Source organism: Mustela erminea, chromosome 3 (assembly GCF_009829155.1).
Source record: "Mustela erminea isolate mMusErm1 chromosome 3, mMusErm1.Pri, whole genome shotgun sequence".
Classification (NCBI taxonomy): Eukaryota; Metazoa; Chordata; class Mammalia; order Carnivora; family Mustelidae; genus Mustela; species Mustela erminea.
The window spans coordinates 58960118-58976674 of NC_045616.1; the positions used below are offsets into that span (position 1 = coordinate 58960118).

A 16557-nucleotide genomic window follows, 5' to 3' on the forward strand; every position below is an offset into this window, starting at 1 on the left:
AGGACAGAGAGAACGCAAACTCTTGTGCACTACTGGTAGGAATATAGATTAGTACAGCCATTATGCAAAACAGTATGGAAGTTCCTCAAAAAATTAAAAACAGGGGTGCCTGGGAGGCTCAGTTGGTTAAGTGGCTGCCTTCAGCTCAGGTCATGATCTCAGGGTCCTGGGATCAAGTTCCACATCAGGCTCCCAGCTCCATGGGGAGTCTGTTTCTCCCTCTGACCTCCCCTCTCATGCTCTCTCACCCTGTCTCTCTCTCAAATAAATAAATTAAATTTAATAAAAATTTTAAAACAGAACTACCATGTGATCCAGCCATTCTACTTCTGGCTATCTATCAAAAGGAAATGAAATTTGTTATCTAGAAGATATTAGAATCGCACCCCTCAGTTTGGTTATCTGCAGTATGTACCCAACCAACTGCATTTTTCCTGCCAATCTTCATGGCCTTTGTGCCCTCTTCCTAACTGGGACTCTGCTCCAACGTTCCCTTCAACATCTCAGCTACCTGGCCAGGAAGGGGCCTTGCTTGGAAATGCAGTTCTGCACTGCTGGTCTTTTCCTAACCAGGACTGACCTCTTGCACACTGGCTGGCTGATACCCTGCCTCAGGTTAAAGAATCTATCTTGTAAGAGCCCACATTGTCACTTGCAGATACTGTGTATTGCGGGCCACTGCCTGGACACATTGCTCCTGGAGCTCATACCTGCTTAAATGTTGACGCTGGCCTGCCCAAGTCAGAGATGACCCGAATGCGCACTTGGACATGACCTGTGACGGCTGGTCCCTGCAGCTCCCTCAGGCATGGGCATGACATTCCTGGATGCATCTCCTTTTCCTGCTGGCCTGCATTAAATTTACAGCACTACCTCCAAAATTTTGTTAGAAAGAATATAAAACATTTATAATCATACAGAGTATTAAAGCACTATTTAAAGAGTATTGTTCTTTTTAAAATTTAGATTGTACTTCCAATAGCAAACTCTTTTGAGACATTCTTGAGGATTTCCCTATGTTAATACTTCTGAAGGGACCATGCAATCAGTCAAGTGGTATCATACTCTTAACTTCAAAAAGGCTAGGAGTCAAAGGGCTACAGTGTGAGTGATCAAAAGTACAGCAACCAACCACCCTTCAGCTTAGGGAAATTATATGGACTCCTGTGTCCAGGGGTCACTGTTAGGACCACTGGAGGAAATAAACTAAAGAAAGAGTTTGAAATACGTCAATCAAATGTGGAGAAGACATTTAATGATCAGGGATAACAGCTGGGTGTGAAATAGGAGGGAGAGCCTTTGCCCAAGATCCCAGATTCACCACCATCACCACACAGCTGTGAGAAGCTGGGGTGTAAGTGCTGTTAAAATCTCAAGGACACAGATGAACGTGTGTCAACCTAAACACGCAGGAAGGGAGCACTGTTAACTATGAACAAAGCTACATACTTCGATATGAGATCATATGCCTTCTATACCGATTAACAGAAAGATCCAAAATAAATGAGCTCAGGACTCATTTGGTAGAAGCAGCAACCTCGGTTCCACGATTAAACCTAAAAAAGTAGCAACTGCCAGATAGAAGAAAAAATCCAAAATCCAACAAGAAAAAAAATCATTATTTATAGCAAGTACTCATTAAATGTTTATTACCTGAATGAATGACAAATAATTTCATCCCATAATTTTTAAATTGCGTTAAAACTGTGAGAGTATTTAACTTTTCAAATTTCATACGATCTTATTCCTTCTGTGCTCTACTTTCTAAAAGCTTGATAATCTTTTCCTATTTCTCATAAAAAATTCTTATGCTCACAGTAAATAAACTGGTGGCATAAAGTTACTTTAGTTCAAGCGAAAAGGTTTATTTCTGCTAGACATCTCAGCCAGTTGCAAATTAATCTGAACTGGAACAAATAAAAATATGAATTAAATTTTCTTATCACTCTCTAAAGGTTCATGTTAGGCTTCATTTAGGTGGTCGATTTTATGTGAAGTTTACTATTCATGAAGTTTTTAAATTATGTAACAGAAGTCTTAATATTCAAAACTGTTTATACTTTTCTAAGTCAGGATGACAAGAACCTGGAACAGAATTTCTACACAAAAGGCCTGTTTCCCATGGGAATATACCAGAGTTCTGATTTTATGCTCACATCACACAAAGATAAGCTGTTAGTGGAGAGTTGTTTTGTACAGATGGTATTTTTAATTCTCCATGTTTTGTCCAAAAATGTAGTCTTCGTTTTCATCAAGAAGAGAAGTCTGGAATTTCTTCCATTTCAAACTCGTCTCTCCATTTTTGCAGGTCTTTTGCATCATTTATCATCCATAACTCTGCAAAATACTTTAGCCTTTTCCTGGAGAGAAAATAAAATATGATTTATTTTATAAATGGAATTATCGGGGTACAATACATTTCACTGACAGCTATAAAAGGTCTAAGACAGGTGTGCCTGGGTGGTGCAGGTGGTCAAGCATTTGACTCTTGGTTTTGACTTGGGTCATGATCCTCAGGTTGTGAGATCGAGTCCCATGTTGGGCTCCATGCTAGGTACAGAGTCTGCTTGAGACATTCTCTCCCTCTGCTCCTCCTGTTTGTGTGCTCTCTCAAATAAATAAATCTTAAAAAAAAAAAAAAAAAGGGTCTGTGACTTAGAACACCAGACAGGGCTCTGTGGTTAGGAAGTTGTGTCAGCATCAGCTTTCTGGTGACACTGTTATAATCAAGGACTGAGGCTGCTGATTGCCACTACTACCTCCAAGGAGGGGAGACCCCAGCTTCTTACCCTTCTAACTCGGACCAGAGGCTAAGTGCGCTCACAGGATGAAAAGTAAAGCTGATTTAATACAGCAAAGCTAGCTAATGAAAGAGAAGAATGCCAGCATAACATAGACCAACCAGTTAAATATTTAGGGTCTGGAGCCAGGGTGAATTCCAGTTATTTCTCCACCACTAACTAGGTATAGGACCCTGACTTCCTGGTCGATTTCCAACCCTTGCTTGGCCTCATTTTCCACAACTACAATATGGGGATAATGCCAGTACCTATACCTCACAAGGCTTTCATAGGGACTGAGGTAGTGCAGGTAAAGCAGTAGCACTAGTAACTGGTGCCTGTCTGTCTGGGCTGCTGCAAATGACTGCGTAGACTTGTTTCTGTGCACAGTAAGCATTCGATAAATACTAACTGTTATCATAAACCCACAAAAATGTACAAGATTCCCCTTGGTTTCTTTGATCTCGCCAATGGAACTGATATGATAAGCACTTTAAGTCAAAAGGTAAAAATAATGAATATAGTGTCTGAATAAATGATCAGTTTCTACCCCAATGCAACCTCTTTTGACAATTCTCTCTTGTCAAGATTATAGATTTCAAAATGTCACACAATAGTTGGAAGAGTTAAAACATTATAACCTGTGAATTTTATTGCTCTTGCTGTTCTACTGGCTTTATAGCAGGAGTAAGTATAAACTATCATATTTTACTGCCATCTCATATATATATATGTCCCTTTGTAGTAAAGTTTTATTCTAGTTTCTCTAGGGAAGAAGAAAAATAGTAGTAAGATAACAAAAGAGGATTTAAGTTTGTCTTTGGACTTCCGCAGAGAAGTAAGGGCTTATCTTGGAACTCTCATAATAAATAACTACTTTTCTAACCTGGTATTGTGGAAAGGTTCCAAAAGAGAATGCCAACAGAGGAAGCCACACATCATGCCAGAGTCCAGCGCTTTGGATTTGGTCAACCATCATTTACCCCTGCACACTACAGAGTGGCAAGGCAGAACCACAAGAGGAAGGAAATGGAGAAGTTGTTTGCAGTACTGTACTTCAGTATACAAGTTGGTAATTGTTTAATTAATATTAGGTATTGCTATTTTAATATGTAAATTGGGTAATGATTTCAGGACTAAAAATTTTTCCTGCAGTGTGGTCACCAGTCAAGATTTTCTATTTGACCAACAATCTGTTCCCTCGCAGTCACAAAGTTATCAACCAGGGCAGTAATATCTTGCCCTAAGCATATCCCACTTTCCAGGTAGTACAGGAGTGGGGCAGGGGATGGATAAGGAGGTTATGTCCTTTTATCATATAATCTTGTATTTGGGGGGAAAGGCTGTAACTTATTATCTTTTACTATGATATTTTTTTTGGAATATCTTTCTTTCAAAGCATACCTCTGATATAGATCAAGATCAGTTAATATACTGACTACCTACTGGCTGGATATCAAGGGTAAAAGATAGAATGCATTCACATAATTCACATAAGCATTCTAAGTGACAAAAAGAAGGCAATTTAAAGATATATTTATTCATCTCAGAGAGAAAGAGGAGAGAGAGCCAGAGCAGGGGGGGAGGGGCAGTAGGAGAGGGAAAGAGAATCTTTAGGCAGACTCTTCACTGAGTGCAGAGCCCCACACGGGGCTCAATCTCACAAGCGGGAGATCATGACCTGAGCCAACACCAAGAGTTGGACGCTTAATTGACTGTGCCACACAGATGTCTGAATAAAGCTGGGTTTTTGTTTTCTGTTTTTTTAAAATATAGACTCCAGACCCAGTGTGGAGCTCAACATGGAGCTTGAACTGACAAACCTTAGATCAAGACCTGAGCTGAGATCAAGAGTCGGATGCCCAGTCAATTGATCTACCCAGGTGCCCTGCAGGTAGTTTAGAAAGAAAAATTTGTCATAAACAATCCACAAAAGAAGGGACATGGGGATACGGACTATAATTACATAGTTATATAATACTATTATTTTCATTCATACCCTGACAGAATTCTTACTTTCTGAATGCGGTATATGGACAAAGGAAGTACTCTAAAGGTTTTAAATGTCATGGTTTCTTTTAGTCATTTGTTGTATAATTGAATGCTTTAAGCAACCAATGTGTTGGCACACAGTAAGGAGTTAACTTAGTTCTTTAGAAAAATGACTTTAAAACCAATTTAGCAACTCAACAGATAAAGATCTGAGTAAAGAAGGCGGACTGAATTCACATGAGCTCTTCAAAGATCTGTTTTCATTTTATTTTAATTAAATGTTTCAGAATATTTGAAGAAATGCTTAAAGGTAAACCTAACATTCATTTACAGGACATTCCTCTTCATTGGACAACTTGGAAGTTTTCATTATAAGTAAAAAAATGCCACACAATCATTCTGACCTCTTCATATTTACTAATCCTTCTAACTCTTTTGACTTGCTAGCTGCTTTCTTTAAAATTTCTCCAGGAACATCTGCTAGTTTAGCCACATTTAGTCCGTAACTCCTTGCTGCAATTCCTCTGGTTATTTGATAAAGAAAAGTGACAAAATCAGGAACTTGCTCTTCACCTACAAAATAAAAAATTAAAAAATAAATAAAGAGGAGATAAAGGAAACCATCCCTGCAAGTTCAAAGCAGAAGATTAAATAAGACATAAATTCTTACAACTTCACTCAATTAAAATTTACAATCTGAAAAAGAAACCCATTGTTCCTAATCACTCTCAGCGCCATTTATCAATTATACATATCTAGGAAAAGGGGAAATACTATTTTGAAGATTCTCTTGCATTTAGGACCCTATAGCTCACCTAAAGGTGGGTTTTTTTTTTTTTTTAAGTAAGATTCTGTTATTAAGTAATCTCTACACCCAGCATGGGGTTCAAACTTACAACCCCGAGATCAAGAGTCACATACTCCAACGACTGAGCCAGTCATGTACCAACCACCCCCCCACCCCGACCTACAAGTTTTTAAAAATGACTTGGTGTAAGGGAAAGATTTGTTTTATGCTTCTTCCCAAAAAATTTCAACTGAACTGCTATTATCAGAAAGGAAATGATTCTGATACACAGTACAATTTTTCCTGTAAAAACAGACCAAGAAAGTGTTATTTCAGTGAATGTGCTCACTGAACAGTCTTGTATGCAACACACTCTGTAAAGTAACACATGTAAGAGATATTTCTAAGAATGCTAAAAACAAAACAACAGCAAAAAATGCATAAGGAAATACAACATGGTGCAGTTTAAATAACAAGACTGAGAAATTCTGGTTTACTAAATGAACTGGGTTAACTGAGAGTTATATATATTCAAGTGGACACTGTTCAGTTCCACCCAGCTCCCCCTGAGGACTAAAGGATTTATTGCCTCAGCTCTCAGGAAGGTTGTCAGTCCACAATCCACAGCTATATCCCCTCTTTGGGAGTCACCTCAGCTTAAAAAGAGAACTGCTTCATCTGAGGTCATGTCCTGTCTTGGGCAGCCTGCACCATGACTGGTTGCTATGGGAGTTGGTAGGCAGCTTCTAAGATGGCAACTAAAGATCCCTGCCTCCTGGTGTTCATGCTCTTGTGTCATTCTCTGCCGCTGAGTGTGGCAGGGCCCACTGACTTGCTTCTAACAAATAAAATATGGCAAGAATGATGTGTTGTCACTTCTGAGATTAGATTGCAAAACACTGTGGCTTCTGTCCTGGGCATTCATTTTCTTGCTTACTTGTTCTGAGGGAAGCCAGTTGCCATATTGTGGGCTGCCTTATGAAGAAGCCCACATGGAAAGAAACTGATGTCTCGGGGCGCCTGGGTGGCTCAGTGGGTTAAAGCCTCTGCCTTCAGCTCAGGTCTATGATCCCAGGGTCCTGGGATCAAGCCCCGCATCGGGCTCTCTGCTCAGCGGGGAGCCTGCTTCCTCCTCCCTCTCTGCCTGCCTCTCTGCCTACTTGTGATCTCTGCCTGTCAAATAAATAAATAAATAAATAAATAAATCTTTAAAAAAAAAAAAAACACTTAAAAAAAAAAAAGAAACTGATGTCTCTGGCCAACGGCCACACGAGTGAACTTGGAACTTGGAACTAAAAGCTTGCCAGCCCCTATGTAAGAGGCCTGGGAAGTAAATTCCCCCAGTGAAACTGTGAAGTGATGACAGACCTAGACAATGTTGACTGTAGCCTTGGGAGAAATCGTGAGGTAGATGTGGCCATCTAAGCTGCCCCTAGTTTCCTGATGCAGAGAAATGGTAAGATGATCAATGTTTGCTGTTTTCAGCTATGTTTGGGAGTAATCTGCTATGCAACAATAGCTAACTAATAAAGGGTATTAAAGGCCAGGCCTCCTCACCTCAAACTGCATCAACTCTGAAAGACCAATCCCATCTCAGAGCTCTCGGTAGGACTGGCTGAAGCCTTACGACCACAACACAGCCCCATTGGACCAGGCCTGCCCTCAGGTGTTGATCATGAGAGCACTCCCAGCCAACACCTGCCACAAAAATCTCAGACTCTGCTATCACACAAATACATACACAGAAACTAAAAACTTCCAAAGAACTAGGATATAATGAAGTACAATAACAGAAAGACAAAGCTGCATACTGTTTAATCTTTGATAAATCTCAAGCATCTCAGGATTATGCAGCTTTTATTATGAAACTCAACCCAATTACATAGAGTTGTAAAAATGCCCAAAATGAACCAGATTTTTAATAATTTCTGACATCCTGGGGCACTGGGTGGTTCAATCGTTAAGCATCTGCCTTCGGCTCAGGTCATGATCCCAGGGTCCTGGGATCGAGCCCTGCATCGGGCTCCCTGCTTGGCAGGTAGCCTGCTTCTCCCTCTGTCTCTACCCTCTGCTTGTGTTCCCTCTCTCCCTGTGTCTGTCAAATAAATAAATAAAATCTTTATAAAAAGAATTTCTGAGATCCCAATAAACATATTATAATTTTATCAAGAGCTTTTTCTCATATATTATGTCATTTCATAAATGTGTATGATAAATGGGTTTACTCTTTTATCAGCTAAAAACTAAAAAGCATAACTGAGAACAAGGATAATGGAATTTTCTTTAACCTCTTCTAAGAATTCAGCAGCAAATAACACCTTTCTAAGGCTGGGTGCTGGAAGTGGGAGGTGGAAAGAATGCTGGCACTCTCAGGAATACAGACTAAAACTCACATTACAAAGCACTAAGAATACCTTTTGCCTCCAAATAAAACTTGAAGAACATAAAGAACAGGTGAGGAGGTGGGTGGAAGGAGACTAGGAAAGAAACGTGGAGAAGCCAGTGCCTGCTACCCTGGGTAATTTTTTGTTACTCACTGATGCTCACATGACCAAAAGTGAAGTGAACAGCAGTAGGCAATCCAAAGGGTAAACTCTTCTCATCCTTAAGACAAAAAAACAGTCTTTATCACGTCAACTAGCTTGGTTCTAACTGACGTACCTATGTCCGGCCTCTCCTCTCCTCTATAATCTAACCTCCATGCCGGTTTTCTTAAAAAAAATAAAAATAAAAATAAAAAAAAAATCATTCATCTGTCTGTCCATTTGTCATCCGTCCAGCCATCCACTCTTCTATCCTTTTCTGGAAGCCCACTAATGCCACACAAAACCCCCTTAGTTAAAATTTGCTTTGCTGATGGCTTTTTTTTTTTTTTTTTGCTTTATATATATAACATATAGTATGTATACATATACATAGCTATACAATGCTTTTTATGTACTATAGCTATAATAGTCCTGTATTTTATAGCTTTATAATATAAAATACTATGTTGCTCCAAATAATTTAACATACCTCAGCACAAACAGCTGCTCAATTTCTCATTACATCCTAGTCTCCACTGTAGTACTAATTTTGGTAGTTCTCACACCATCAAGGTAAATAATGAGACTACTCTTCCATAATCACATTAGGGTTTTGTTTTTTTTTTTTAAGATTTATTTATTTATTTGAGAAAGAGAGAGTGTGAGCATGAGCATTAAGGGACCGAGGGAGAGAAAGAATCTCAAGCAGACTCACCACCGAGTGCAAAGCCTGACAGAGGGCTTGATCCCACCACCCATGAAATCGTGACCTGAGCCGAAACCAAGAGTTGGACACTAAACTGACTGAGCCACCCAGGCACCCCCTCACATTACAGAGTTTTAAGAGTTATGTTCTCCATCAGGACTGTCCATCACTCCTCTCAGAGGGGAGAAGGGGAGAGAGCGTGAGTGTGGGTGTGATGCAACTGTGGCAGCAGACAGCCAGCGAGGAGAGAAGAAGCTCTTGGTGAGGACTTCACTTATAAGCTATAACCGTTTGTAGATGGATATTACTGAAAAATTTATCTGATACTGCTTAGAGTCAGAGAAAGCAATAATTCATGTTTCTGCTGGTTACAGGGGAACTTAGCAAAATCTGTTTGAAAGCCAAACTTCTGTGGGCAGTTATTAAAGAAATATGTGTGTTGATCAAATAGTGTCTGAAGTCACTTTTGGGACTGATTCATAACATTTTTAGAGGTGAACGAGGTGAGGTAACCTGTCCAAGATTTTATAGACTGGAATAGATTAAAGTACATGTTTCTTACTGCAGGTCTGCTGCTTTATCTACCTAGCCATGAGAAATAACAGCGTATCTTCAAAGCCACCCAAAAGGTCTTTGGGGTGCTTGAGTGATAACCTACACAGGGGCCTCTAATTCAGACAGCAGTGGAGCTAGGTTAGAGGTAATGGATGAAACACAGATGTAGCTAGAAAAACACTGGAGGTAAGCAGGCAATGCACCAATGCTTCAAAATTCTGAGTGAAAATTATTTTCAACCTAAAATTCCAGCCCTAGTGAAATTATAAATGAAGTATGAAGGTGTACTGTAGACTTTTCATTCCTGCAAAATCTCAAAACTTTTCACTCCTTTAGCTGATATTACTAGTAGCCTATCCAAATTCTTTTCCAACCCTAAGAAAACCCTGATTTTATATGGAAATAACTCATTGACCATTTAACTGAGGGGATAATGTCCTCATGTCAAGCTCCAAAAGTTGATCCTGATTAATCTAGGCTGATCCAAGCTACCCCTGTCATTGTCGCTTTCTAGTCATTGGTTTAAGGGTGAGCATGTGATTCCACTCTGAAAAGGAGAGGCGACAATGATGAGATGTTAGTGAACATCTGAGGAGAACTCCCCGGCTCCTAAGAAAGAGTCCCAAGAAATGCTGGTCCCTATTCTTTCTTTGGATATTTGTTGATTCTGGCTTTAAGGTACAAAAGAGCCTCGGCCACGCTGTCTGACGATGAAGCAAGCAAGGCTGGAACACGGAGCCTGGGGAACTGTAAAGAAGAAGAGCTGAAGCCCACTCTTCCTCTGAGGTCCCTGTAATGTGAGATTATTTCTACTCTTACTGTTGGAGCCTCTGTGAATTCCAGGATCCTGTTACCTGCAAGCAAATGCACAGAAGGCGGGATGAGAGAAGTCCTAGTGTGTTGGTGAACGCAGGTGTCAGGACAACAGCTGTGCAGCAGGCCTAGGGAGCAACCATCACAGAGAAGCAGGACAAAGGGCTCCAGGGGGAATGACTCCGGCGAGGAGAAGTGGAACCAGCAGTTCAATCACATGGAAAAATGTCTGGAGAGGCATTTTATAAAGCTACTGGCAGGTACAGGAAGAGTCAGATATAGACTCAAATAGAAGAATGGAACGAAAACAAGGCAATTATTGCCTTCAAAAACACAAAACGCAAAAAAAATTGCATAAGAACAAAAATGCACTTGTCCTCATACCTGGCTCATGATTAAGCAATACTTGCTGGCAATAACAGTGAAAACTCTGAAGAGGAATGAGGCAGAAAGAACCTGGAATGAGTACCCTGGGAGGTCAGAGCAGCAAAGGCTGAGGACTCCCAACCAGCACAATGAGAAGCCGAACAATAATGTGTCCAGATGATGAAGCAGGAGACGGGCAGATAAGCGTATGATTTAGAGATTCGGAAAGAGCGATGAAGGAGGTGAAAGTGGCTGCCTTGGGACTGGACGGGGAGGGGGCATGGAGGGAAGGGACAGAGGCAGGGGTTTTCTGCCCGTTAGCATGTGCCTTTCAGCATCATTTCATGTTTAAAATTAGGTTCATGAATATAAATTTCAATTAATAAAATAAAATGCCAGAACACTTACAGGTTGGTAGTCAGTTCACATCAAGGCTTATCACTGACCCTTCCCTGCTGGTGAACTCTTGTTTATCCCACTGGGTTTTAGCTTATAAGCTCCTCCTGTCACTTTGGATGCAGATTAATAGACATGAAACTGCTTCCATGTGAGAATTTATGATGTGTTTTTCAAGACTGCATGGTGGTGAAAGGCAAGGATTGCCTAACATTACATTTAGCTCAGGTCCAGGGCTTTGTTTTATTTGGGCCAGCTGCCTGATTTCTTTTTCAGGTCCATCTTTATTACTTTTCCAAAATAAAATTTGGACCCTGGAGTGTCTTGGGTGATGGATTTTCCATTGCAGCACACCAACTGTGTAAACCACTGCTGGCCCACAGGCTGGGAGCTTAAAAAAATTACTACTGAACAGGAAAATAAGATTATACTGAAACTGACTATATTACTTAGAGCGCTTGAATTTATTTCTGTTGGCTAATGATGTTCTTTTTCATGAAACATCTCATTCCTGTGACAGTGGTCCAGGGTGGGAAGGGTGGAAAAATAGTGTAGATCCCACATACCTCTTCTAGCAGAGCAGGAAAGAACCTGCAAGCAGATAGCAGATTCTAGGACTCTAGGCTTAGTTCAACCCCTACCCAGGTGGCCCACGTGGGCAAGCCACTTGACCTAACATTCAGTTCCCTTGTCAAGTTAAGATAAAACATATGTTCAGTATAGAATACTGGGGATGAGACATTTTTGAAGATGACTAATATACTTGACTGTTCAGGCACCTTTCCTGGGACCAATCTAAGAGTAAAACCTACACGGCACCTCTGACCCCATCTCCTTCTTATAGAAAAATGAGGTAGACAAAAACCAGAGAAGTGCTCAGAGATGGCAAAGATAAATGTAAACTCTACTTGACCCTAAGCTTGGAGAAAATGAACTTGGACAAATGTCATTTATAATCAACATTCACAGCTTTTATTTTTAATAAGCAGTAAGTTCACGTATTCATGAATCAAACACGAAAACCAACAACATTCCTGTTGTACTTACTGCAAGTGTATTTCATACCTGAATCCTCTTTGCTTTCATCCTCAGTGATCAAGAATCCCATGTGATAATTTCCCACCTGTTGCAAGTAACTTTTTTCTAATTCACAAACTGGTGGATAATGGGTGACAAACAGGGTTAAGGATTTCACCTAAAGCAGTAAGACATGACAAATGTTATTTTATTTTTATATTTATTTATTTTTAAAGATTTTATTTATTTGTCAGAGACAGAGAGAGAGAACATTAGTAGGGAGAGCGACAGGCAGAGGGAAAAGTAGACTTCCCGCTGAGCAGGGAGCCCGATTCGGAACTAGATCCCAGGACCCTGCAGTCACGACCTGAGCTGAAGGCAGATGCTTAACCAACTGAGCCACGCAGGTGTCCCTGTTATTTTATTTTTAAATTTTACCTTAAACTTTTCTCCAATTTTGTTTTGAAAAAGTTCAAACCTTTATAAACATTGTAAGAAAAGTACAATGAACATTGCTATACTCTTTCCCTAGACAACAGTTTTTTGGTTCAATGTTATTTTATTTTTAAATTTTACCTTAAACTTTTCTCCAATTTTGTTTTGAAAAAGTTCAAACCTTTATAAACACTGTAAGAAAAGTACAATGAACATTGCTATACTCTTTAACTAGACAACAGTTTTTTGGTTCAATTTTATACATATAATATATAAATATATATAAATATTTTATATTTGGTTTGCATTTTGCCATAACACACACACACACACACACACACACACACACACACACACACACTTTTTTTCCTGAAACATTTGAGAATTGCAGACATGACACTTCATCCCTAAATACCTAAAATTCTATCTTTTAAGAACAAAAGCATTCTCATATTAACCAGATAAAATTATTAAACTTGAGAAATTTAACACTGATATATTACCATTACCTAACATTAGTCCACAAATATCCTTAACTGTCCCAGTAAATAAAGTTTCTCTATATTAAAAAAAAAAATCAAGGATCATGCATGTCACACATCTAGTCATGTCTCTTTAGTCTCCATCAATCTAGAAGAGTTCCCAGCCTCCTTTTTACGTCTTTTATGACATTAATGTTCTTGAAATATCTAAGAGTTTTGTATCATGTTTTGTATAATGTCCCTCAATTTGGATTTGGTTGATTTTTTTCTCCAAATAAGCTTAAACCTTACTGGCAGATATATTACATATTTATGGTGGTGCCATACTCTTTTCAGTACATCGTATCAAGAGCCACATGATATCAATTTGGCCTACTATTGGGGATGCTAAATTTGCTTATTTGGTTTAAGTGAGTGCCCAGAAGATTTCTCTACTATACCGACACCTTTCACCTTTGTAATTAATGACTTCTGGAGTAATACTTTGAGATTGTGTGAATATCCTTTTTTCCATAACACACACACACACACACACACACACACACTTTTTGTGGCAAAACTCAAAGTTTTGCTATCTATGGATCATTGTTGCCTGATGATGCAGTGACTAGTAAATGCTGATTTAAAAAAATTCTCTCTGTATTTTTTAGTTGGCATTCTGTAAAGAAGAGCTTTCTTTTCTCCCTACCCTACCTCTGCCATTTTGAAATTTACTTTTGTTTTGTTAGTATTCATATACATTTATGGATTCCTTAATAAGCATTATTTTAAAGTACACATTATTATGTATTTTTGAAATCCCTTATTTCTTAAATCTTAAAAGAAGCTAACACCAAATCTTGATCTAAAAATTGGCAGAAGAGGCGCCTGGGTGGCTCAGTCAGTTAAACAGCCAACTCTTGATTCTGGCTCAGGTCACGATGTCAGGGTTCTGGGATCAAGTCCCGCAATGAGCTCTGTGCTCAGCGGGGAGTGTGCTTGGGAGTCTATCTCTGCCCCCACCCCACCGTTCACACATTCTCTCTCTCTTTCTCAAATAAATAAATAACCTTTTTTAAAAAAAGGTAAAAATTGGCAGAAGGGGGTGATTAAATCAAAGAACTTCAGTTTTGATTCATCTGCCATTCACCTCATTAAAAGTCAGAACATGTGCCTTCTCTCTTATAACAATTACAATAAACCTATTAAGGCAAGATTTCTTTGATGAGCTGCTCTTAGAATCTGCCCCCAAAGTATCTGTGGACCAGCTGTCTCCATGATGCCCCTTCCCTGAGGTGACATGCATTTGCTGCCAGAAGACCTAAGGGTTTGGGTCATAACGCTGCTCTCCTCAAGGCCATTTTCAGCTCGCAGCCGCCACACAGAGCTTCGCCATTCCTCCTCTCTGCTCTCTCTTCCCCATCCCAGCAATCAAAAGACCAAGAAAATGCAGATTTTCATCCATAAAAAAGGGTAGAAACTCTGCTCCTGAAGAATCCTCTTCAGTGACTTACCTCTAACATAAATTTTATCTAAAAATAACACTTTCTTCATTAACATTTAAAACATCAAAAAGCTGCTATAGAAGCAATGAAAAGAGAAGTGACAAATTTAATTCTGTCATGATTTGTTCCTGAGGGTTCCTAAAGGGATCTTTAACATATCGCCAAACTGCTTTTGGTAGCCAGGCTCCAACATGGCCTCCCAATGGTCGTGTTCTTGAGCAGTGAATTCCCACAGCGAATCAAGGCTGGCCCTTGTGCTCAACAGAATACGATGGTAGTGACAGTGTGTGGCTTGTGAAGCTAGGTCATAAAACGCATTTTGTCATAAATGCATAAAATACTCGGGCCACTTGGAATGGTTCCTCTGGAAGCTGCCAGAAGCCACTCATCTTCAAATGGCCCCATGAAGAGAGGTTCACAGAGAAAGGAAATGAGAGCCCTGGGCAACTGCCAGCACTAATTTGCCAGCAGCGAGCAAGCCACATTGGAAAGGGTCCTCCAGCCCCAGTCAGGCCTTCAGATGACTCCATGACCACAACCTCAGGAGAGAGCCTGAGCCAAAACCACCCAGCTAAGGTGCTCACCAATTCCTTACCTCCAGACCCCTGAGAGATCTAACAGATGATTACTGCTGTTTTAAGCCACTTAGTCTTGGGGTAATTTGTTATGTGTCACAGTAACTGATAAGCACTTGGAGAAATGAAATCAAGCTCAGAGGGGGCTGTCAAATTCAGTCTGTCATGATTCATTCCTGAAGGTTCTTAAATCAATGTTTAGAATGTTTTTGGGAGGCAGTGACAGGACTTTCCTGAACCTGTGATATGCAGTTTCTACGATAATTAAAGAGATGTTCCTGAGTTCTTCTTACAAATAAAGAATTTTTTTAAGAAAAATTAAAAGTATTTATTTTAAAGTCGAAAACATGCCACCGTTAACTATGTAAGCTAACTAAATGTTCAAACAAAAAACAGGCCCACAGAAGTTTAAAGAAAAGGGGAGTTATTTTTGCATCCTGTGCTGTGCAAAGGAATAGGAGTAAAAAAATATGCTTTTACTGGTTATGTAAGGAAGAGAAGGAGAAATGAAAAGGGAGGAAAGACCCATAGGAAAGAGTTTTAAAAGCAGAGAACAAAATACTAAGAGAAAAACCGAAGACCAGACAAGGTTCCGGACAGGTGCCAAGAAGGAGAGGCAGAAGAGGAGAGACGAGAATGAAAAGAGAGAGAGCATTAATAAAGTGGGGAGCTTGATGGAGATGACAAGGATGGAGGATTTAACACAAACAAAACTTCACACCAAGAGGCTCAGACCTGCCCTCTGGAAAAAACAGATATGCATTCAAAGAGTGAAAGAAAGACACAAAGACATGAGATTAAAGCTCTTCTACCAAGGCCCTGAAGGATATTGCTCAAAAAAGGATTTCATAGCTTAAAATGGCTTTGTCCTTTCCTTAAGGACTGGGTTGCAAGTTGGGGTTGGGGGGGGTGTCCCTGCTTTTAATTCAGAGTTTGCCAAGGATAATGAAAACAGTTCTGGGGGGAAATACTGCCAGAGAGGCCTTTACTCTGTTTCAGCAAAAGCAAAGAAGACACATCAAAGAATTACAGACAAGATGTAGGGCTAATCCATCTAAATTCAATGTAGAGTGTTTTAATGGCCAATTGCAGGTATAGAGTCACTTATAATAAAGATAATTTTTTAAAAACAGACTTTAATTATTTATTTGACACAGAAAGAGACAGAGACAGTGATACAGGGAATACAAGCAGGGGAAGTGGGAGGGGGAGAAGCAGGCTTCCTGCTGAGCAGAGAGCCCGACTTGGGGCTCGATCCCAGGACCCCAGGATCATGACCTGAGCTGAAGGCAGTCGCGTAACAACTGAGCCACCCAGGCATCCCTGATCATTTTGAATATTTTAGAAGCTGACCAGAAAAACAATTTATATGCTATGCACCATTCACATACAAAAAGCTGTGCAAGATACTCACATCTCTAATAAAATGCTCGAGTGTAGCATAAGCAATGGCGATTCCATCATGGGTGCTCGTCCCTCTTCCCAATTCATCCAAGATAACCAAGGACTGGGATGTTGCTTGTCTTATTATTTCTGCAGTGTCAGTCAGCTCTTCCATAAAGGTACTCTGTCCTTTATATATATTATCTGCCGCTCCCATCCTACAAATAAGATGAAGACATCTTGATTTTTCCTCTGAATTTT

At 39.8% G+C, this 16557-nt stretch overlaps 1 protein-coding gene across 6 annotated transcripts in view; it reads right to left on the bottom strand.

The window, feature by feature from the left end:
* Positions 1-273: 273 nt before the first annotated feature.
* Positions 274-16557, bottom strand: part of MSH3 (mutS homolog 3) — a 182926-nt gene continuing 166642 nt past the window's right edge. For 2 of the 6 annotated variants that reach the window (XM_032335833.1, XM_032335838.1), the window contains 4 exons: positions 16328-16514; positions 11986-12115; positions 5177-5345; positions 274-2360 (listed from right to left, as the gene is read on the bottom strand). In XM_032335833.1, the coding sequence (XP_032191724.1) occupies positions 2252-2360; positions 5177-5345; positions 11986-12115; positions 16328-16514 (595 nt within the window). In that variant the 3' untranslated portion in view covers positions 274-2251. Of the gene's footprint in view, positions 2361-5176; positions 5346-11985; positions 12116-16327; positions 16515-16557 lie in introns of those variants that run through there. The other 4 variants (XM_032335834.1, XM_032335832.1, XM_032335835.1 and 1 more) reach the window with 4 other exon arrangements.